At 39.5% G+C, this 25,355-nt stretch overlaps 1 protein-coding gene across 1 annotated transcript in view; it reads left to right on the top strand.

The window, feature by feature from the left end:
- fam172a (family with sequence similarity 172 member A) overlaps window positions 1-25,355 on the top strand; it is a 115,364-nt gene that overhangs the window by 39,276 nt on the left and 50,733 nt on the right. The window contains exons 7-8 of the mRNA XM_020917606.2: window positions 8,758-8,976; window positions 18,476-18,595. Coding sequence (XP_020773265.1) covers window positions 8,758-8,976; window positions 18,476-18,595 — 339 coding nt within the window. The remainder of the gene's footprint in view (window positions 1-8,757; window positions 8,977-18,475; window positions 18,596-25,355) is intronic.

The following is a 25,355-nucleotide window of genomic DNA, read 5'->3' as shown; positions in this document are numbered from 1 at the left end:
GTTCTCAAAATGTTGTAGGACTAGGAAGCTGAACCCCATGAGCAGTCATCAAAAAATTTAAGTCTAAAATAAAGTTCAATTTTTTTTATTTTTTTTTTAAAGGCCTAATTTAGTAAAGTAAGTAGTAAAAAAAGTTTTTTAAAAATATATATATATATATATATATATATATATATATATATATATATATATATATAATTGGTGTCTTTATTACGGTTTTCTAAAATGTATAATTAGTTTGAGATTGTGAACTTAACAGTTTTGGGCAAATGACTTCACCACTTTATTTAAGTTGGGTAAAACATGGTTTCAGAGTGTACTGTCTATACCTAAAACACATCTCCACCCATGTGACAGCTTCGTTTAACTTTTGTTTGTCAATTCCTTCCACTTTCTCTCCCCCAGTGTGTGGCTACCTCTCCTCTCCCTCCCTCTCTCTCCCATCTGCTTTCGCTTTTGTTTGCCTGCTCGCTCTCCCATCCACAACCTGATAATGAGGAATGCGGTGTGACCCTGACCTCCACCAGTCCCTCGTCCACCTCTGACCCCTCCAGGTGACCCTCAGGCCCTGTTTTGACAGCTTGATTAATTACCAGTGTTATGATTTATGAGAAAAGCAGTATGTAAAAATAATAGACAACAGGTGGTCTCTAAAAAGTGGTACATTTTTGAAAGCATTCGTAGTAAAAATTACGGGTAATGGTTTGGGGTTGAGAAGTTCGGTTTGCAAGAGAGAGATCAAGATGTGTTTTACAGCCACTTTCCTAGGTTAATTGCTTTCCACCATTCTTGAAGGCTACATTGGGTTAATAGGAAAATGTCCATTGCTCCATGCATGGTTTCCTAGTTACCATACCATGAATTTCCGCACATATATTTGTATGGTGAGAGGATGAAGGGGATTCCAACATACATGCGTAGCCCCATGTGTGCGCTCTGAAGCATAAACCCCGACCATGTGGTAATGACACTATGGAAAATGTACGCTAACACGCCAAAACGCATGCATGCGCACATACACAGATGCACTGTATTCTCCAGCACCTCTTCCTTTCTAGGTTACATCCTGTGAAAATAAGCAGAGTAAATGGCAGGGCAGAGCAGTCACTGTGTTTACCCTTCACACTTCAAACACAGCTTGTGATTGGCTGTGGCGACCTCCCCTGACTCGGGGACCTACAGTGCAGCTCCACTTAGAGAGAGGTCATTAACAGAAGGGTAAAGGTGAGATATGCGCCATCTTTTGCTTTGTTACTGATCCTATTTATTTCCTACATACACTAAATGTACATGTACTTTAGTTTAGTTTTAAGTTGCAATTAAAATGGCAATTTGTTCTACACAGGAACATTGATATGGCTCTGTGCGGTTCTGCCTAGGTCACAATAACAGGGCAGAGGTGAGGGAAGCTTACTTTGACCTTTGACATTTGGAGGTCAGAGTTTTCCTGTGATCTTCAGTAAGATTAATAACCCATGTGCTACTACTAAGTATTGTTATAATGTACATTAATGACTTAAAATACACACAAGATAAACCATTTTGGCCTCTTTTTTTTTTTTTTTTTTCTTTTTGGAATTTGTCTTTTAACCATGTAAATTCCTTATTCTGCAGTGACATAGATGGATACTGTATTCTAAAGGTGTCCAGTGGGTGACCCCGGCTGCTTAAGTCTGGACATATGGTCATGTGTCTTGCACCCACAGTGTGTGGGTTCATGTGTGTTAATGCATTAGCTATCTGTCCAGATGGTCAGGTAGAAACATTCCTTGGCATGGCTGTTATTTTTTTATATACATATTTTACATACATGACCACATTAGTTACATAGACTTCTGTTTTAGCATCTATTAGTTAGCAAAAGCTACAATTACTATCTTTTTATTGCTAATTCTTTCAAAGTTAAGTTTCTTTTAATAAAGACATTGTCATCCAGTGTGCGTCTTGGTTGATGGTGGCCTCATGAACAGCTCCTGGGATAGCTTCACTCCATGTTTGCCCATTCTTGGCTCCCTTCTCTTCCTGATTTATACATTAAATAGTTAGGCAGGAGGGCAGGGAGGCACCTATCATTCCATGATGTATATCTCTCTCTGCCCTCATTAAAAATACATGTGTATGCTTAGGGGAGACAATATAGAATATATAAATCAAAATGCTAACGGCATCAGAATAAGCCTTCTGTATTTATTTCCCCATAGCTTTCCCTCTGAGGGCTGAGGACTCGTCACACTTCTTGTACTTCCTTACGAGCTCAGGCGTTATACTTCTTAATAAACTTAATTGAAAATATGAATTTTATATGAATATGAAGTACTGTGTATAAATGTTGTTAAACAGGAACATTTTTATTTTTGTTTTTGGTGACTGTTCAGATGGTTGCCATGAATGTGCAATATTGCACATATATATATATTTTTTTCATTTTAAAATCTTGTTTCAAAAGAGCCAATCATTAGTTTTATATTATTTTATTATTATTTCTGTAAAAGAAAGAATTGAAGTTTAAGACCTGTTTAGCTGCTTACTTTTGAAGAAATGTAACAGAGCAAAGGGTTCTGAGGACTTCTGGTTCCCTTTTACCTTGTATATATAGTTGTTTGGGAATATCAGTGCCATATTTTTATACAAAAATATTGTGTTGAGACACAACTTTCAGTTCCTGATTGCCTGTAGTGAAAAGTTTACATTCTGAGTAGCATCTTTGCAAATGACACGCTGCTCCGTTTGGAGAAAAAAAGTTGACAAATGACTTGTGTAACATTTACTTGCACAATCGATAGCTCTGACAATTTTCACCTGGACGGTGATTAATGCTTTACCCACCCCCAATGTAGCAACCCCCAACCCCAACCCTGCACCTCCCTCCGCGTGTCGTGCTGCGAGCAGATGAAGAGGTGCTCCTTACGATGTGCATGTCAGCTAATGTGTATGTGTGTGGAGGTTACTTATGTTTATGACACTGAAATATTTCCTACTTGATTAGCATGCACCACCTTTAAGCAGCAGTTAAACAGATTCACACAGCCACATACGCTGACTGTGGTAAAGATGCCTGGCCTTGACATTGGCACTGAAGTTACTCAACACTGTCTGGAATATGTCTTTATCTCTCTTTTTTTAACTCACATGCTGAAAATAGACACGTCGCAATGAGAGAAAGAAGCAAAACACATAGAAAGAAATGTAAATGCGAGCTTAAAAAGAATGGGAGGCATCAGGGATCAGAAGCTGTGCTATTCTCTTCACTTCCTCCACCCCACTGCTCCACTTTGAACTCATTTATAAATATTCAGCTCCACACATACAAACAATATCCAAATGAGCGAAGACGTCCCATGCCAAGGTTAAAAACACTTCTTCTTATTACAGACACCGATACTTGACTTGCTCCAAAGGTTAGTCTTTTAATCCTGACCTAACTATTTGTGCTCATTAGGATCAAGAAAAAGTTGATCATTAGCTAAGTGTATTATTTACATTGACCAAATGAGTGCATGGCTATATTAGCAAGGCAAATAGCGAACTCAAAGTCTTTAAACTTAAAACTGAAAGTTAATTTGAGGGAAACTTAATTAAATGTTAATGATTATAAGAGAGGAAACCTCCGCATCAGCCCATTTCTTCAAAAATTAACTTAGCGGGCAGATAAGATGAAACTTTAACTTCTCTTTTTGTACTGGCTATAGTTGCTTGAGTGATGTAGATTTTAATACCATCTTATGATCCTGTGTAGTCATTTTGACATTGATTCTTCATACCTTGTATTATTCTAGGTATGTATTGCAACCTTTTCTAATTTACAGGCTTGAAACTGCCCCTATATTATTCCTCACATTTGTTTTTTCCCTTCTCAGCTGCTACCTATTGTGCTGTGATTTGCCTATTGATTATGCCAGATGCCCTTCCTGATGCAACCCTCCTCCTCATGTTTGGATTTGCATGAGCAACTCTCTGCTTACATTTGAAAGGACATACTTTTGAATCAGAAATTTACAACAGTGACAAGAATGTTCCAGTTCAGATGTATTTTTACATTATTTTGCATGGACTCACACTATACCCAGAATATAATTTAAAATCTGTTTCCTAACTACTCTTAGGTCCCAGGGGAATCCCGACTTATCAAGGCCATGATTGATTTTGCGCTGACAGGCTGATGACAGTGCTGTCTCATCCGCTTGTATATTACCCCAAAGATCCTCACACATATCTTTTCATTGCCCTGTGGTACAGTAAGCAGGCTCCCACCTCTCTACTTGGGGAGAAACACGGCGTTCGCGGGGTGCGGGTGGGGAGGTGGTCTCAGAATGGCGCGGCGCTAAAATGAGAAAGGGGGCACTGTGACTTAATCTGACAGAACTGAGCGATCTGTGTGGGATGTCTGCCTCAGGGAGAGAGAGAGCATAGAGAAGAAAAGAAAAAAGAAAGGGATCGGATGGATAAAGGGCCTCCGCATACAGAAAAAGCTCACGTAGAGATGGAAGACAGGCAAGGTCACCCACTGCCAGGTCGCCCTGACAAAGAAGGGCTTTACTTGTTAAAAAATATATTTACATTTAAAAATATAGATCCCCAGCGTTGCATGCGTTCAAATTCAGGTGCCATTTTTGTTTTTACAGCGTCTTTGAGTCAAGCCTTTGTGCCATCATTCACATCTCAAACCTGACTGTATTGCCTGGCCGACATCCCTCCCCTCCGCACGCTCTTATTGGATATGGCATGCTGGGTGACCCTATCCACCCCTGTCACTCAAGCCTGATGAGCGAATCGGGAGCTGCATATTGGGCGAAACAAGGAAGTAAAGAGAAATTGATGTTGAGTTGAGGAAGCATCGCTAACCCAGATCCTAACAGGCACTAACCTAAACTAATAAAGTGAGAAGGAGCCCTAATGACCACCTACACGCTGCAGATTTTGTATAGTGCGGTGGTCTAGCTACTTTATTTGAGCAATGATAATGATTTTTTAACATTCTATCAATCAAATAGGGATCTCAAATTTATCATGCCCCTTTTGTCACCGCGTGCACCCATGGCCGTTCATAGCCATGCTTTGTACCTGTCAAGTGCTGTCCTCTTCCCTGTGCCCAAAGCTGTGCGTACCACATGAGAGCCCTCACATCAAAGCTAACGGCGAGCTGCACGCAAACAGATGAAACACCCTCTCAGTCCGGCCGCCTTGCTCCCTGCTCCTCCTTTACATTAGACACATTTCATTTCATTACAACACCACTGGATAAAGAGAAGAACACTGTCTTAAAGGGATGTCTTATTTACACTTCCTTACTCTATTTGAATGATGCATGAAAAGTAGCCTTATAAGGTGCAGGGATGTTTATAGTTAACACTTAATGACAGTTTAATCTAGAGAACAAAGGACTATTTGGACTTTTTTTTTCTTTTAATTTTGGAAGGTGATTTTATTTTGCCTTTATGACATGCCAAAAAAAGTATATTGATAAGCAACTCTAAATTGCTATTATCATTATTGAACATTCAATCTATTACAAATTTCCATATATGTCATTTCACCCATCCATATGTATTGGATTAGAGGTTTTTAATATTTTAATTATTGAGTCAGTACTGACTAAGGCTTCATTTCGACCCTGACACAACACTGGTTTCCGTAGCATCGGCATCCTTTGTTGTGTTATCTGGTGCACGACAGGCTGACAAAGACAAGCTAGGGATCGTCCGGAGCGAGGTGAGGGGTCGCAGTACCCCCTTTCTGAGGGGATGGGGCGACCCTCTTGACCGCTGGCCCTGGGGCAGGAGCTCAGTGTGGTGGTGGCACAGGGCACCACAGGGCATGGGAAGAGGCTGAGCCAAAGCTCTACAGCAGAGGACCAAATCAGATCTGCGTGTGTCTTATTTAAAACAGTGTGTGCACAGGACAAAGGCATACAGCCCAGAGTGTGCAATGGCTGTGCTAGAGATTTAGCTGTATAAAGGAGAGTGACCTAGGATTGCAACCTGCATTTGTATAAGATTGAGACAGACTTTGACAGCACATCACAGCACAATGATCAGATTTAGTCAATGTATTCCATTTTTGGGTCCATCTGCCAGTGTGTCTGTAGGCAAGACGAAACAGTTAGCTTTAGATAAAAAGACCACATGACCTAAGTCAAGGGTTATAGACAAGAGACTTGGCATTCTCTATGGGAAACTCCCAATTCTAAAATTTTAATTTGGTTGAGCGGGACCATTTGCTTTAATATAGTTTTACTAGAGGTGATTTAGCAAAGATATATCAAACACTATTACCCCAGTAAACTATACATGGATGAAACCAGATCATGACCTACTGTTTTGTGTTTGTTTGACAGAGAGGGGATTGAGTGAAGGAAACGCCTGGACTGGGAGCAGCAGTGTTAGCCTGACACCACACAGACCTCTCAGTGTTAGATTAAATGATGGTTTCCGACTCGGAGTTGAACTTTGAGGCCCTGCTCCTCATGACCAAGCAGCACTGTTTGCCTGAGCAGCAATGTCCTTCTGGGTGACTGGACAGCTCAAAGGGTGTTGGCTATATTTGGGCTATCAGCATTGAAAAAAGGCTATAGGCCAGTAAGGGTTAGGATTCCCAAGTTAAAGGCTAGGAACTGGACCAGTTGGGGTTAGAATCAGTGTTCTTAAGGCCAGGAAGCGTAACGGATGGCTTTGAGGTGGAGTAATATTGCTAAGGAGTATGTGTAGTTGTATCACACTTTGGGTTTGCATGAGCGGTCACCTGTGTTCCTGGACTATTAACTTTTGACCATGTTATCCAGAAACTAAGGACAAGATGGTGCTCCGATTCAAAAGTGAGTTCACGTATTTCTTACTTTTCTGTTATGTTGTCATAGTTTCAGTACTTTGATTTCAAAGTCTACGTATAGTTTACAGAACAAATTGTAGGTACTGTATGTTGTTATCACAGGCAAGGCTGGACCTGGCAGTTATTTTATCAGGCTACCACCAGTGGGCAGTGGCACAAAGCTGGTATGAACCTGGATTTTCTGAGTTTATATACTGTCTGCAAACCTTTTTGTATATTCAACTGAGTATTTTCTTTGATTGAGTTTGCATAAAAACATGCATTTAAATTACCAAAAAAGTACTCTGATATATACAGTTGGTTTTAGAATTTATTACTGCTCGTGTTGCACTAGTAGTTATCAGATATCCATAAATATGTCTATGTATGCTGTTTTCACTTACTAATTAATGCTTATATTATTTTTGTCAAATGTTAAGTTGTATATGCATGCAGAGAGGGACGAGTAGTCATGTCTGAATTTGAAAGCAAGTGAGAATCCGGCTGATTTGATAATCTAAATAAGTGAGAAAGTGTCATGTTGCTGTTGTCAACACACGGCAGGTGCTAAGGAAAGGGCTGTGTGAAAGGTTTGATGGTGATGGGCGCAGGAGGACTCCAGGCAAGCACATTGTGTTAACACTTATTAAGGAAGAGATGATGCTGAGCGAGGCTACAACTCTGTTTCATCTATTACTCTCCTTAAGGTGTTTATTCCACTCTCCTATTTCTCATTATACTCGATCTGCATATGTGTGAATATTTTGTCCAAGAGGATCAAAACGCACAATATGTAATAATTTTATTTTAGAGGTGCAATGTAATATTTGTACTATTTTAATATTTTAGGTTGAGGAATGTATAGCGCAAAAACACACCATGAGCTTGCAAGTACTGTGTCACATATCTTTATTTTGTTGTCAAAATCAAAACATGATCTCTAAATCTGGTTATATAATTTGAAATATTTGTAATTTATCTCCAACTTTTAACAAAACAATGACAGTCACCTTTGTTGTTTAGTTTTTCTTTTTTTTCTTTCTTTTTTTTTTTTTTAACAGGGATCATATAAACACTTTAATCTCATAAAAGAAGAGATGCTTTACACAAGATTAAGCCAAAGCCAGTTTCCATCTGCTGTCCCTGAGCAGGTTAACAAACACAAGTAAAATACATCCAAATATGCATTCATTTACAATCAAACCGTGCCTTCTCTCACTTTCATATAGTTAATTTGGAAGTCATAACATTATTCTGTGACATTTAGTTTTTTACAATACATATGAATGGTGTATTTGCTTATGTGACAACAATTAATATACTGTGTTGCGTAACTTTAAATCTGAAGCGTTGTGTGTCCGTGTGTAGTCACAATAGAGTTTATGTGAGTAGCATGGCCAGAGTGCAACAGGAATCCTTCCATTTCCTGCTTTAGTTTGCGAGTGCTTGGGACAATAAGCACAGTTAATTAAAAGTCTACATAGTCTTGATGAAAACTTCCTTTTATTCAGCACATTTCCTCTGCCTTATTTATTATGTTAACCTTTCATTGTTAATAAATATCTGAACATGTTCTGATGTGAAAATGGAAAAAAAAGTCTATATTTTGTAGGTTTATGACTTAGAATTACTTCGACACAAATGTATATTGTTGCCTTTACACAGGGTGATGGAAAAATCAATTGAATTCTATATTAAGTGACATGTGCCCTTTCAACTAAATGCTCACTGCTCTGGCTGATACTACCAAGAGTGAATTCCAACTCTCCCTGAAATTCCACTACTCTGTCCTCCTCACCTTTATCTATCAACATGTTTACTATTACTACACCTTCAAATATTTGTGGTAAATTAACTTAATTAACAAAGACGTGTATTTTCCATTTGTGTTGTGAAAAAAAAAAAAAATTACAAAAATACACCTTTTTCAAATGTTTTTATATTGTTTTGCAGGAAGGCTATGGCGTAATGGTGCTAAACCCCAATGAAAACTACCTTGAGATTGAGAAACCAGATAGATCTTCCCCTCTTGGCTCCCAGGACGAACTACTGGATGAGCCAGCTGAAAAGAAGGAACGCAAAGATGACAAAGAGGGCAGCAAGAAGAAAGAATTTTACGAGAAGTACCGCAACCCACAGAAGGAGGCTGAGATGGAGCGCATCCCTGTACGAGTAAGTCAACACAAGACGACAGCTCTGCACAGACAGGGAGATGAGGAGGGACATGTTTGACTGGGACGTAGAGGCAGAGCGATGGGTGTTCATCATAAGCAGACATGATGGGGGAGGAGGACAGACTGACAGTTAAAGGGTGTAGGAGGAGAAGACGCCAAGGCATAGGTGAGAAAATGGGAGGTATGATTTTGGACAAGTTTGATAAAAGAGGCAAGAATGTGATGAAAGAAGTAGGATGTGAGGTAAGAGAGGAGGCAGGAGAGGGAATCGTTAGGTAATGAGGACTGGAGGATGGGATTCTGAGGGAGAAGAGAGGCTCTTGTGTGGTCAGCCTGTGTGTGAAGAGGTTGGCTGGGCTCCAGTCGCCTCTCAGTGAGCAAGTGTTAACCACATGGCTCTCTCCCTCATTTCCTCCCTCTCCTTCGCGCTCTCATATGGTGGGCTGGTCAGTGCAGCTTTGGCCCTTCACTCGTGTTGACCGCTGGGATTATTATCTCCCGAACGCACACTCGGCAAACACACAGCAGCATTCTTATCATACTCGAATGGGCACACACACCCCAATCACACACTCGTGCACACACCTGATTCCTAACTTAATAATATGCCTACACAATGAACTCTCTTCTTTACATGCATACATTTTTAACCAATGGCATTCCTTCATTATTAGCTTACTGAAAGTTATTTTGATCGATTCATTCATGTTTGAGTAGTCCTGCATTGTCTTGTATTTGCGGCATCAGTGCAAATTTTCATGTATGCCCACCCACAGCCCTGCACTGCTTGTGTGTTTGAATTGTACACCAATGTTCCAAAAATTGCACAGATCAATATTGCAGTTTACAATTAACAAACTGTAAAATAACCATAATAATCTATGTGATTTTTTTTTTTTTTTTTAAGTTAATTGCTTAATCGTAAATCTTAATACAGTATGTTTTTTTTTTTTAATAAAGAGTAGTTAAGTCATTACTGTTTTGTGAATCTGTCAGACACTGCATTTATTAAAATGCTTATTATCATTTTTAGTCAAAAAACACTCACCCATGTGTGTGTGAAAAAGATGAATCATTGATAAGAGTTTGTGGGACAGTCACTTTGTAGCTGTCAGCAGAGGGTTTTTCTCACTTTCTTGACAGTACCTTCACACAAAAACCATAATAAGGCAAAAATGCCTGTGTATAAATATTACCTTGGGCATTCCACAATACAACTAGTCCTAGCTTATAGTACTTTATGATTATTTATAAATTATTTTCTGACCATATATATTTTAGTGGTCCCACTTTCACATTCACATTAATAGTAAATTATTACATACTTTTAATTTTTTTTTGTTTATTTTAAATAGATGTGCAGTTTTATTACCTAAAGAATGAACCTAATAATTGTCCTATCCTGTTATGTAAGTGTAAGAAATACAGTGAAACTTGTTTTTAATGATGATGTATAATTGTATACCAGTATAAATATTTCTCTTTGAGTTTCACGGGTGTGGACTCTGAGGTTGGACCTTGAGGTTTCCAGAGGAACACACATGTCCTCAGATGCAGGGATTGCAGATTGTGGATAAAGATTAATGGTTGAGGGCTTCGGCTCTGTGTCGGTGCCACTTGAATTTTGACCTTTGACCCCAGAGTCAGCAGGATGCATGTGTGTTTGACCTCGCCTCCTCCTTCATGGCTTTACTTTACTCTGCTCTGCCTCTGTCCAGAGCGCGGTAATCTGTCACGCTCACACACACATAAGCGTATACACGGTGATGGACTAGGGCACAGAGAGTCACAAAAGAAGCAGGTACAAAAAGAGCTGAGGTTTTAGTGTGGGTGTGGGTGCCCGTGTGCCATTCTCCTTCACCTTTGTTGGACCGGCTGGGTGGTGGATCAAATCAAACCTCTTTAGCCAGCCTGTTTTCATCTTTTTTAAAGCACCCAGCCAGGCTCGCAAAGCGCTCTTGCAAAGGCACACATGAACAAGGCTTTCTCTTCTATACACCTCACAGTCTTAACTCCTGCTGAGATGCTAGACCACCTGCACGCTGCTATTCAGATACACACATTCTAGCATACTTCAAGCATTCATCACGTAATAGAGATTGAATAATTGGAAAATACTCTCTAGTTCGAATTCACAGGGTAAAAACAGTTATATGGAAAAGCATTGGGTAGCCTCACTTTATTATAACTGTCTAATAGAGATGTGTTGATTAATACGCTTCCTTGCACACATTAATAAGCTCTTAACTGCTTTTAGGATTGGTACATTTTAGCCTTGGGTCCATAGTGCGCAACCTTTCAACCTTATCTAATCCTCCTCCTCCCGATCACACCCCAGTGCACCATGTTTAGAGGGGTGCTAGTTCAGGCCTGAGCAGACAGCAAGAGGGTTTGGGGGGTATAAAGTGAACGCAGGGATGCTGATGTGGATAACCGTGGGGTAAAATGGGTGTGGGAGGGTGCATTCTTCGCACTTTGCCATATAGAAGTTTGGGAGTTCACTTTACTCTGAATTTTAGCAGTAATCCAGTTAGCTATTTTCTGTCAGCCAAGCGGAGGAATGGCAGGAACAAAAGCCACATTCATGGGCTTAAGAAGCTTCCAAAGAGTTCACCCAAGGCTGGCTGGCTGGGATTAGGCCAGCAGGCCCTGGAAAGAAGAAGGGGAAAAAGAGCAAACGGGGAAAAAGCACTGCTTTTCCTCCCTTTAATTACAACATATTAAAGTTTGGGTGCAAATTTTAATCCTAAATTAGTCTTAATATTTGTGCAGGCTTAATTATTAAGAATATTAGAATAATTTCTTTATGCACACAATATTTCATTTTGCTCTATGGTTGTGTCCAATAAAGTAGAATATATTAAGATGTATTGCACCATACTGTGTTTCCAAAGTAAAGCAGCATCTATTATGTTGGCCCAGTGGTTGCAGGACCAGTTATTCCCAGCCGCAGTTGTCCACTGGGGCAGCAGCCTCAGAGTCTTGTCCTTGTCTGTTTTTAGCAGTGATGTCCTGTTTTCCCAGTGTACTACAAACTGCCCTGAGGATCCACAAACATGCACACTCACATACTCCCACATTCTGATAGTGAACATTAAGACATGGACATACACAGGGCTAATTGCATTCAACATGGTGCAACAGTGTTTCCCTCAGGGAGAAGGTTCCTGCTCTTTGTCACCTTCACCCCTTTTGCCCCAATCTGTAGCCCACATGCAATTATACAGACAGGATTTCTTTGGCCTGCGACCTGTTGTCGTGCCAGGATGTACGGCTCAGCATATCCAAGGACAGGTAGGGACTTGATTAACCTTTGAACTTGGTCAAAGGAGAGGTCAATGACCAGGGCCGGGGGGCAGCACCACCTGCATGGTGCTGAAAACAAATTGACTTAATGCACTCCTTTCACTATCTCTTCAGTACGTACACTCCTTTTGTTCATTTATTAGCTTTAACCTTTGTGTATTGCATTTTATTTGAGTAGGTGTTATTTACAGAAAATATATATTTTTAGTTTTTGTGAGTATGTGCTGTGTGTGTTAATTGCACGAACATCTGTTTGTGTCCATGTGATTGTGTGTTTGCTCTAGGCAGAAGCATTGCCGCTCTAGTCTCAGATCCCTGCTCCCAATCTTCTAGTCAGGTCAACCATCAAACACATCCATCCTGCCCTCCCTTGTACCTCCTGCACACTGAGCCGCCTCAGTCTTAGCCGGCACACAGACCTGCTGTAGATACAGACTGACCCGAATAGAGACATACGCACACAGACGCACACCTCCACACACACACAACCAGCACCTCAGGGTCATCCTGGAACAAACAGCGCCTTGTCTGCTTGCCCGCTCTCCTTTGCCTTATGTCAATTAATGGCTTGCAGTAATTTCACCTGACAATCCGGGCGGCAGTGCGAGTCTAGCCGAGATGTCACAGCGATGACCTCTCTGGCCCGGAGCCGCTCTTTTCTAATAAAGAATCTCACAAACCCACAGCAACTTCCTTTGTACTTTGTTAATGAGTTATTGATTTGAAACAATGCCTTGGCAAATATTGTCAGAGCAGGCTGACCCCACCAAGGTCATGCTTTTTTATTGTATACAGTCCGAGCACGCTAATCTGCACGTGCGGATGGCTAGTTTCCATGCTGGCTCTCCCACACTGGCTGTATGTTCCCCTATTGAAAAGTTGAATAGCACACCTACACATTTTTCCCTGCAGGTCTCTACCACTCCCTCACCGCGTACGCACTATCCCCCCTCTTGTTAGTCTTGCACACATTTTCACCTCATTCTCCCTTTTCTCTGTCTCTTTCTCACATCATTATATTCCCAACTCTCCATAGGCACTATACCTGCTAATTACCCACAATGCTATAGTCATTATTTTCCCATCTCTGTCGCTAATTTGCTCCATACCTTCCTTATCCCCCTTACTATCCAGGGCCATCAGCGCTCAGACAGCTTCTAGGTAACTTCAGCGGTGTCTCTCTTTGTGCCTTGAAAAGAATAAGACAAAACTGAAGAAGAAAGTCAAAAGCACATATACACATCGACAGAAATGAAATTATAAAGTGATGTCACTAAAGTCAAGCTTTAATTCGGTTTGTCACAACAACAAACTCATTTATATCAATTATCATTTGGCTTTATTAATGAGTGTATGTTTATTATTTAATCATTAGACTAACTGAATGACAGCAGAGAGTAATCAAAGCATATTAAAAGGAATTATTCCAGGGGCTGGGAAGCTGAAGTGACTCACTGGTCAGGTGGGGGATTGGTTAAAAAAAAAGACCAAAAATGAATTTAATGTGATGTGAATGTAAGTTAAGTTAAGGTACATGTAAATGTACATGTAAAACATGTAAATTTCCAGTGTGTGGAGTGTCTGTCACCTACTTCCCCCCAGGGGATGTTTTTGCTTTTCTTTGGAAGGTTCCACCTATCTTGCATGTATTCAATTACTGATGTTGCTATTAGTGAAAAACATACATTCTAACTGTGAGATCCATAGATCTGACCTGTAACTTGTCCTGATGGTGTCGCCTGCTTGTCTTGCTTGTGGAAATAGATCAGTTTAACGCCATTCTGTGGAATCTTTCAGCAATAACAATAACTTCACTATGGAGATAAGCAGGTGATGAACTCTACTCCTGAAAAGTTACATTGTGCAACGTTTAGGGGAGCCACTAAAGGAAGTGACAAGTCAAACTAAAATCTTTCTTTTGTAGCCCTAATGCTGCGGTGTCCCATCTTAGTTGAATACTTTTGAAACCGTGCAACACTCATCTTCATAAACGGTCTCTATGCCAGTTCTGCTCTCCTCCACTTCCGGTCCAAAACTGGTTCTTGACATTTCCCATCTGTGATCCAGCAACAGTATGGGCAGTTCCTGAAGTCTGTTTGTGTTTTAGAGGACTGAGCGGGAGGAGCTGAGGGGAGGAGCAGGGAGGTCTAAAGGACTTGTTTGTCAGGTTGTGTTGACGCTGTTAGATTCATTGTTTCCTGCAGTGGTCAGACATTAGGTTTGTGTTGGCCTTAAGACTGTTATTCTGGCTACAACACGGTCTCCCTCTTCACTGTCTGTACTGCCTCTTATTACACTGAATAAACATTAGACCGATTGGAAGAGACAGATTTGTACTCTCTGGATAGTCTATGTTTTTGTCGTCAAGGAAAGAGTACAAAACATAATTAAAAGCACTGCAACTAGAAAATATTATGGATAAATGAGAACCACTGCAGTTTAAACTCTGGCTAACTGTTACTAAACTTGCAAATAAAGTTCATGGTCCATGCATTTTAGTGAAAAGGCAAAGCACTAATTGCTGTTAATCTGAAGTGAAAGGAGTTATACATTTTTTCTAAATTATGATGAGGACATTTGAGAAGAGATGTGTACTCCAAATAAGTGGCTATGATTGGATCCCCGACCCTTCTGCTTTCAAACTGGATTGCAATAGTGATTGTCAGTCACAAATTTAGTAGTTTAGTTGAAAATTACAACTTTAAATATTAGTAAAACTTTTATATAAAATATAAACAAATGGTATTCATTCATATTATCTTTTTTATGCCCTAACATGTAACCTTCAAACTCTCTATTAATTCAACTTGCCAAAGCTGCTCTGTAGTTATTGTTCTATAATTTTCTTCCCTCTTATGGTTTGCACACCTTTTAATTCATTCTTTAATTTTAATAAGCTGTCTGCTGCTGCTGGAATGTGTCCAGTCCTGAAGGGGTCCAATTCCAATTTTTACATTGCACCAAGGGGACATTATGGACCTCTTTATACTCAATAAACCTCCAATCACAAGCAGCGCACACCCTCAAATGTCCCGTGACAGTCATGGCTGAAGGATGCTGGCAACAGGTGTGGAGCTGGGACACTGTTGTGACAAAGCTGGCAGACAGATCCACACAGAAACAGTGTGAAAAATAAACTAGGTTAGATGCTGTGCGAAGAGTGGTGACAGATATACTAGTCTCACAGGGTAGGAAGCTCCAGCGCAGCTAATTAACCCCAGGAAATAATTGCAACTGTTTGCAAATGGTGTGCAGGTAATTTACTGTGCCACCATACCAGGAAGTGTGTCAGTCATTCTGCCACCTGTTCCCAAAAGTTTTGCCAGAATTCAGTGGTAACAAAATCTTCATCGGTGTCTACTCCAATGTGTTGTTTTAGTCATTGGGGTGATGGCAGAGGTCTGAGTGTTACCACACACGGATGCCCACAATCTGTTTCTGAATATTTTGAGTTTGAGTTCATGAGTCCTCTGGCACTGGGCTCAGGAACACTTCATAACACCTGTCACTTTAAATAACTCACGTCAACAAGCTTCATCTATTTACACTAGTTTTGCACTCTTCCGTTCATCTGCACTGTGTATTTTGTATTTGTAGCCAGTCAAAGTTTATTTTATTTCTAATGCCTTATTTGATGCCTCTACATTATTTTATGTAGCACAGTAATGGCGAAGCACATTCCTAGTTTGTGAATTTTGCTCATTGACAATGGCAATAAAGCTTTTGTTTCAGTGTGGTATTAAACTTTCTTTACCTTTCTCCATAGAGACAAACAGGAGATACCACTAAGGCAAGTTGTGTGTGTGTGTGCGTGTATATATAAATATAAATATATATAAATATATATAAAAAAATTTAATAATTGCTAGCCAGATTAGTTAATACCATGTTATGGAACATTTGGACACACAATAACAGCTCCATGGAAACAAGCAAGTGGCGAACCCTGCAAGCCCTTAAACATAAACGCCATATGTGTTTTTATTTGGCCCAGTTAATGATTATATATGTATGTCTCCCTTATGATGGAGGCTGTGGTCTAATGCAGTATGTTCTGTTGACATAGAGGTTAGACGAGGGAGACTTCAAAGCTCTTTGATGTCACAGCCTTTCAGACAGACAGTTCAGCCACACTGCACCCCCCCCCCCCCCCACACACACACACACACACACACACATGCACCACACATATTCACACACATACACATACACACAGAGGCCTGTGCACAGGAGGGGCAGGGCAGAGCCAAGTTGCCAGCTCTTGCATCACACTCCATGGAGGTGGTGGTTGCTGACACTACAACCCTTTCATGCTAATCTCGCAGTAAACACAAACACTCTGACAGGTTAATTTACCTCTAGACAAACATGGCAACAAAAACACACATCAGCACATAATCAAACGCTACAACTGTGTGCACACTTGCATACAGGAACACTCCATTACAATTATTTATGAATGACAAGATTTTTTAAAGGGTTAAATGTGTGAGTAATGTGTGGTTTTCTTAAAATTTTGTCATCACTAAAGCTTAACCACATTCACGGTCTTTGATAGTGCACCCTTCAAAATAAACAAACAAAAAACTAGCAAGTATGTCTCATATCCTCCTCTGTCTTATTAATTAATTCATTCATTCATTCATTTCAGTCACACAAAACAATAGCTTGTTGATTAACTGAGCTCACATTCTTCACACTGTGAAATATTGTATGCAGAAGATAAATTTTTATAAACAAAGTAATAATGTATGTTGTAGGAATTTGATGCCAAAATGATGGATTCAGACATTCTTTAGGGTTATGCTCTTATGATGGGATGTAAGTTGAGATAGACCACTATATCGGGCTGCTATTTGGACTTTTTAGCGTATTGGTTATCGGCCTTAAATCTCCAGCACAGGCCGATATTTTGTTTTGGTCAGTCTGCTACCTAAATAATACACACAAATCTTTAACACTTGTACGAAAAGATAACTGCATGGCTCTTTTAAAGGTCTGTAGTTTTGTTTTTTGTTTTTTTAAAAGGGGGGCTGTGGGTGAGTTTGTAGTCATTTTAAATTGCATAATTTGGAGAAAATAATAAAAATCTGCAGATTATGGGTAAAGCTTATTAGCCATCAGCTGCTCCATATTGTAAACAATCTGTATCAGTATTGACCATGAAAAATCTCATATTGGTCAAACTCTAGATGTAAGGTGACAAAAAAGATGTGTGTTTAGTGTGATACAATACATTTTGGTGAATTGTAATTCATGAAGTGTTCAAATCTTTCCCTTACACCTTACTGTGTCTGTACAATATTGTATGTAAATGTAAATAACTTTTCTCTGTGTTGTAAGCTTGTAATGGGGTGATTGTGTTGTGAAAAGACATGTTTCAGTACTACTTGGTTGTAATAACTCAGGTGCATCTAGTCAACAGTGAGGTCCTGTGTACAGTGTAACCTCTTGTGGGAATGTGTGTTTGATTTCTATTGTAAACCAGACAGCTTGAAAGGAAATCAAAGTCTAGAATCAATGTCACAAGTTCATTAACGGATGCCCTTTTCATGGCTGCACTTTTGCTATTGTTCTGCGAGCCTTGGCTAAGTGCTTACCTGTGTGCTTAATTAAACATGTCTCCTGGCCATGCTGGTGTGTGTGTGTGTATCTGGCGGGCAGAGTTGGAGATTGAGGACATATGCAGATGCGACTGTTTGTGTGTCTCAGTGCTGTTGTTTTTTCCTTTGACCTTCCACTCGTGTGTTCCCATTATGCCTCCTCTGGCGTATAGATGGGCCATCGATTCAGCAACAGGGTACAAATTAAGATTTAAACGTTACGTCACCTCGCCTATTGAGTTTTACATTTGGGGCATTTGCAATATGCAAGCCTTATTGATTACCCAGACCAAGGCTGTTTATGGAAATCACCTCTGGCCACAGCTATTTTCATTCTTTCATTTAAGTCTGTTTTTTTATTTGTGATGACCCCCAGGTGGGAGTTCACACCTGTAGTCTTATAGCTTGACATCTCTCTTATTACACTTCACCTTTGTGCATGCCTTATAGCTAGTGGGGCTTGCAGGTATGTAGCCAACTTTGGGCCATAAGGGGATATTCATTCTGATCCATTTGATAACTATACTTGTTCATATGTATTCTATAAATATGTATAATTTTCAGTTGCCTTGTTTCATTGTTTTGCAGGATAATGGCTCTTCTGAGGACCATGTGCTCTATGTGTGGGACCACTTTGTGTCCAGAGCTGCAGCCAAGAATGTCTTCATCATTGCCCACAGCTATGGAGGCCTTTCATTCGTTGAGCTGGTGAGTGATTAGCTTTTCCGTTTGTCCTTTTTATCCCCCATATGACAGGAAATAAGTTGAAACAGAACATTTGTCCAATAAGTCAGTGGTAAAGGTTTGCCTCTTACATTCACTTACATGTAACACAGAGGCAGATCCAAAAGACAGGCAGCCAAGTGAAGTGTCCATTAATTATTGATGACATTTAATTTTTGCTAGTTTTATGAAAAGTGATTCCTAAACAAACTAGCTTAAGTCCTGGGGCACTCTCCTCCTTCCACACCCATCATGAAAGGAGGTAAAAGTGCTTACACACAGGGTGGATGACACTTCTCTCTGCAATATTGTCTATACACATTTTCTACAGGAGCTAGCTGGTATTAATGCTTAAATGTAAGAGGGGTTTTGATATTTATACTTAGTCAAATGCAGCGTCTGTCAAAGAATTGTGCACTTTATGAAAATATTGACTATTTCAGCTTCAGTTTATGATCTAAACTCTCTGCTTTTGTCTCTTACCTGGTCCCAATACAGTAATTTACAATCACTATAACGTACAATGTAGGGCGTATTTGTTTCTATTTCTATCAGGGAGGTGCAGTACAATAACAACTAGAAGGAAGCTTAAGGTGGCCACTTGTCCCAGTGGTGTTTTCAGGAATATTTTATTTCCTTTCTTCCACCTACTCTTTTTTGTTTACTATTTTGTAATTTTAATTTGCCTGCTAAATATTCATGCAGTGTTTTGTCCGTGACAGCTCCACAATCTCCAGGGCTTTCTTGCTGTGTGACGAAGACTATCTACTCCTTCTATTTGTATCTTTTTGACTGCTTCTGTTTCCTACAGTTAGAGTTTTTCTTCTTTGTCATGTGGTACATGATATCAGTACATCCATTTAATGTGGATTTAAACATATACTGTACATCTGTGACTGGGTAGTTAAATTTATCATATTTTCCATGTAGTCCAGTAACCGAAATCCACAGGCCTCTGTATCTTTGACACCAATTGTACAGAAAGAGGAGTGTGTTTGGAAGGACATGCTGTATAAAAGAGAAAACTAAATGTAATGTAGGCCTTTTGACAGAGTAGTTTTGTTATAATGATACCCCAAAAACAGAGTAATATCATAATCAAAGTATTTAGTGTCTGATATGTGAACATTGAATTTTATCCACATACTTTGGTCAGCTCTTTCTGTGATTGATTTTTCTTTGTATAAAAAGTCATGTTTATCAATTGGTATGTTGTAACTGCATGATGACTCCGTGTGACACTGAGCATATACACTTATTAGAGTCCATGACACAAGCAGAAATATGCACTCACTATCTACTTAATTGTGGAGAAAGTAGTCCAGAGGGACAGCTCTGGAGCGTGTGTGCGCATGAGCAGGAGACTGGAGCCTTGCGGGATGAACCATTTGACACATGAGAAGACCCAGAGAAAACAAGCTGTCTGTGGGTTAATTACTACTCCCCTTTGCAGTTAATAAATACATTTCTGATCAAGCACATCAAAAAGGCCAGCCATTAATTTTTCCTGCTCGCTCCCCTTGCTCCAGAGCATGTTAGCCCCGGTTTGGAGCACTCAAGTGTTTCATTGCAATTTGATTTCTTTTAAAACACTTCACAGTGTGTACTGACTAATTATAGATACATCAAAGAGGAGCTAACTGCCTTTGAATGAGTGTGAGAGAGAAAGAGAGCCTAGCTGCAGGCTTCTCTCTCTTCCGCTGCACTTTTTACCCTTTTCCCTGGTTTCTTTTCCAGTTATCATTGAATCTGTCCATCGTATTTCACATTTTATGCTTTATACACTTTTCTGGCTTCCTTTCACTTGTTGCCTGCTCTAAAACCCATGTTTAGTGTACGGTCCTTTTGCCATCTTCCATCTCCTTTGGTCTATAGTTAAAAAATACTTAAATACTACTTTTTTGGTTCATCTGTACCTGTAAGTTGTGAATAATCACAAAAAAAGTATAGTCCCTTTAATGAATGAATGTGGTCAATATTTTCATCTAACTGTGTGTGCTTGCTATGCAAGAAGTTGTTGCCTATAACCTCAGTAGGTTTCACCAAGTGAAAAAGGAGCATCTTTATTGGTTTGGACAGCCCTGCGTTATATAAACCTTATGTAAGAATGCATCTGTCTCCCAGTACACTAATGTGTGGGTGCCAACCAGACAGCCCTGCAGCCACCATTACAGCCCCTCAAAAACATGGTTTAGGTGGGCAAACAGTATGTACAGTTGTGCAGTGTAAAAATGTCGCTCAACACCATCTGTTTGTGACTATAATGAATATGGCTGAATTTCTCTGTAGTTTTGATGTTCTGTATGTGTTGGTTGAGACTTAGTGTCAGATGGGGAAGGTATACTTGAGGTACAGACACATATAGAGGATGTCTGTCCTTGTGGACTGCATGACTATAGTGCTGTGTGGGGGATCAAACACCCAGCACTGAATCACTCAAAGTTGGAGAAGTTCTATATTCAGGGACTCCAGTTTTACACCAGAGTTGCTATACCTGGATGTAATTAAAAGTTTTATAAACATTGTTCTGTCCTTTCTAAACAAGTTGTTTAACTTTCTCAGAATAAGCATTGTAATTGTTGTAAGAAAATCTCCATATAGTATTGTACTGAATTCATCATACAGTATTGTATTGTTCCCACACATATTGTGTCAGGTTGTGTCAGACTCAAGGTCTTTAAAAAGGATACTGAACATTGACTCAGAGAATCACAGAATAGGACCCTCTTTCAAAATATTTGTCTTGATTCTTACAATTTTACAGCTGTTTCAGTTGTGTTCCATTTCTTGGGTTCTTTTCTTGTATGCAATGTATGCAAGACCTTAATGTGCTTATTGTAAATAAAAGTTGAGACATGTGATGTTTAAATATGTGTTTCTAAAACTGTATATTTTCACTTTCATTTTGTTTTACCATTTTTCTAACTTGACAAAAAACAGCAAATCTTAGTGTTTCCAAGAATCAGGAACAGTTTGTTGTTTGAGCTGTTGATGTTTAAATGCAGCTTGTGTATCTCCTTTTGTCGTTCTTCCTTCAAAACACAAACGTTTGTTTGTTTTAGCTTCTGGATGTCTCAAGGTTCTATAGCTGGTGGGCCCATGCTCAGAGCTCTCGCAGAGCAGCTTCTTGTCTGTTGGAAATGTACCTGCATATCTATGTTTTTATAATAATTGTGTGCAAAGTGTTTTTATTGAGTGTTGTCCTATGGGAAAATTTCATTGGGTGATTATTATTGGTATAAATCCCTCAGTGCTGAGAATATTTTGTGTGATTTATTACATAGAGACCCATTTTTTCTCAGTATACCTTTGCACCTATAATGGCTGTGTCAGAAAGTGCCCATTACTAGCCTGTATTATCAAGCTTGCATGAGTAACTATCCTAAGCATGTGAGGTAAGGCCATGAGCAGAAGGTGAGAAGAGATGATAAATTGCTGGGGCACACTAGCAGAAATGAGTGAAGCCGTATGCAAAGCTGTGGCGTTTTGTTTGATGTGAAACAAAAGGACCACCATGACAAAAGTGGCTGCCAGCTTGCACAGCAGGACAGCAGCCCTCAGGACATACACCAGTGTACCAGTGTACCAGTGCATGTGTGCAGTAGGGCTGCTACGTTCTCACTGCTATGTGTTTGCTGTAATGCATCCCTATCATGCACTGTGCGTTTCCTAACATATCTATACAATGTATATTATCTTCCTTTTTGTTTTCGTGCTTCATTGATAATAACAGACAATGGCTTGCCTTTTGTGCACCGTGAAAAGACATGGTTTCCTCCTCAGCCAAGCTACAGCATATTTGCTCTATTAAACAGCTGAAATATAGACGTCTAATTTCTTTCAGAATGAATAGGCATCTCGAGCACGGCTCTCCTCTTAACATAAGGATGTAAATTGAACTGTTTAAATGTCACGGCTAGCAAGCTGATTTGATTTGAATTGATTTGCTTGTTTCAAGGAAAAAAAAACACCCTCTTTGCCAAACCATAGGTGCGCTGGCTGCCACAGATAGACCAAGGTCTTTCTTTCCACCTCAACAACACATTGTAGGTCTTCTGAATTCTTCTATCTGCTGTGATTATGTACAAATGGCCTTCATTTGCCATCCATTTCAAAGCTGTACTGCTGCATTGTGACTAGAGGCAGATGACGCAGACCAAATTACAGCGGGTTTGCTGCCTGAAAAGGATACTCGCACAATAGGCTTTGTGAAGTATTCCCTTCAATACGTCGCCATTATTCGCACCTTTGTTGGTGTTTCTCTATGTTTCAGGAGCATCTTTGGTCTCTAGATTACATTTTTGGCTGTGAAGAGGAGTGGAGAGGTTCAAAATACTCACCTCTTGTCTCCGCCAGGCTTTGCTCTTTGAAATCAAAGTAATGTATTTATCAGAAAATCTGCTGTAGGCTGAATGAATTAATTGAGTTGTTTTATATATTTTGAACAGATAAACAATTTGCAACTGTGTAGGCCCTGTACTGTATATTAGATAATAATAGAGGCAGTAAGGATTTGTCATCATACAGTATGCACACTCATGTTCTCTTGTGCCTAATCAGCCAAAGGATAATCAGCCTAGACTACTGCTATTGTCACGTCATACTGTGTGTATCTTTGGGAACCCTTGACAGTTTACTCAAGGAAATAGTTCTGTAAAATGTCATTATGAAATCATACAAAATATCAATATATTGCTAGATATATTTTGATTTATTCATACATAAATATAAAGAAGTTCAGCTGTCTGTAGATGTCTTGCACTTAAACTTATGGTACATACTCTTAGATTATCTTCTTATTCAAGTCCAAATAAGTTTGACTAACCACATTTGCTTTAAACAGTAGCTATGGTTACTATATTTTTGTATAATTTAGTGTCTATGGCTGCAAAATTTACCATGACAATGTAATTGACAATCAAATATTGTTTAGGTGAATTTTTACAACCATTCTCATTTCTGTGTACAATAGTTCATATTGTCAGTGTTCTTGCGATCCCTTCTGCCACTCGGTGATATGAGAATTCTGAGCTAGTTCATGTGAGTTCGAGTAAACTCTTGAGGGATTCATCATTACATATTTACTGGCTGGAGCTGATCTTGCTGTAAGGTTCTACCCCCGTCCGCATTGATCTAGTGCGCATGTTCGCTCCCGAGGTTACGGGACGTGCCTCCATTTGCATAAGGCCCTGGGCAAGGTTCTTTCCACCATTGATTGGCCTGTCCATGAGCGCCCCGTGCCTTCTCAACATTGATCACTTTGTTTTTTTGTTTTTTTTATTTCCCGGAGACAGTGCTACCCAGAGTTCAACTGCAGCACCAGAGTAGCAGACCTGCCTTAGGAAGGGAGAGAGAGTGTGCATAGGAAATAGTAGGAGTTAGAAAGCAAGACAGATAAAGTTTAGAGTCAATATCATAATTTAGCATATTTTAGCTTTGATTTAGTATTCAGAAGGTATATTAAGCTCACCATTCCTTTTGCGTTTTGCCCTCTCAGCATGTGTCTCAACTGAGCTGTCTTTTCAAACCTATTTACCTGAGTTTTGCAGCCTGTAATCGTACATTTTAACAAAGTAACATTCAAACAGCATTTCAAGGCTTTTGGTGTTTGCTTTTACATTGCATCATTTTAATTTGTTAACTACAACCTACTTGGTATTGCACAGAACAGCTTTGCCTTTATTTATTGTTAGCTTTTGTTAATAAGCTTTTTAAGAATTTGGTGATGTCATACTTTCATGGGGATTAGTAGGTGTTTTTTTCTATATTGATAACATTGGGATTTCACAAATTATAATACTAACCCTTTCATCTTAGTGATAAGGTTCTTGATCTAACTATACAGCTCCAAATTTTTGCACATTAACTATGTTACTTCATATTTCAACAGAATTGGCCTAAAGAAGGTCATGATGAATGCATTTATTTATGGCCGATTCCAGTACCGATTGTTTAGAATGCAGAGCAGCTGGAAGCCGATTACCTGTGCCGATGTTTTTGGGCCAGTATGGAGGGCAGATTTTGGTCATTTTCAAATAATCGAGTTTGACTTTGTTCACACTTACCTACAACCTTGTTTTAATGCACAGTGGATGAGGGAGCATTGTCACATTTTTGCACTGCCCTCTTTAGGATAGTCCAATATATCAGTCTAATTCTACTTAACACCAAGAGTTACAAAGGAGCATGTGGGGAAAGTGCAGTATAATTTGTATTAGGTAAACCCTATCTGTACTTGTAAAAGTAGCCACAGAATAACTCAAATCCAAATGTATTACAAGTATTTTTGAAAATGCACTGCCTCTTTTATAGTTGAGTGCTAATTGGTGACTTGTTGTGTGTCACTCATTAACTTGTTTACATGCAAATCCTTTATGTACAATAATAATATATGATCTTGCATTGTCTGTGTGTTACAATGTATGTTTATCAAATGTTTTGGCGGCGACACACAGCGGCACAATTCCCATCATGCTTTGGGGTGCCTTTGTTGTGCTGGGCAGGAGCAGTAGGGTGCTTTGTTCGTTCCTCTCGTTCTCTCTCGCCATGTTGCATCATCGTTGACGTCTGCCTCTCTGTCTTACCCTCCAATTCTTTTCAATGTTTGCTGGTCAATGTATATTTATTTATTTGTTTGTTTATTTTTTGCATGTGGTAATTAAAGTTTTTCATTATTACCTGATGTTTTTGCTTTGTTTAGCGTCATCATTTCCACTTGCTATCAATACAGCAGGTACTTTACTCT

This window comes from Boleophthalmus pectinirostris, unplaced genomic scaffold (assembly GCF_026225935.1).
Source record: "Boleophthalmus pectinirostris isolate CB_2022bp ecotype Guang Dong unplaced genomic scaffold, ASM2622593v1 HiC_scaffold_4, whole genome shotgun sequence".
NCBI classification, from domain to species: domain Eukaryota; kingdom Metazoa; phylum Chordata; class Actinopteri; order Gobiiformes; family Gobiidae; genus Boleophthalmus; species Boleophthalmus pectinirostris.
This window is presented reverse-complemented; position numbering and strand designations above follow the sequence as displayed.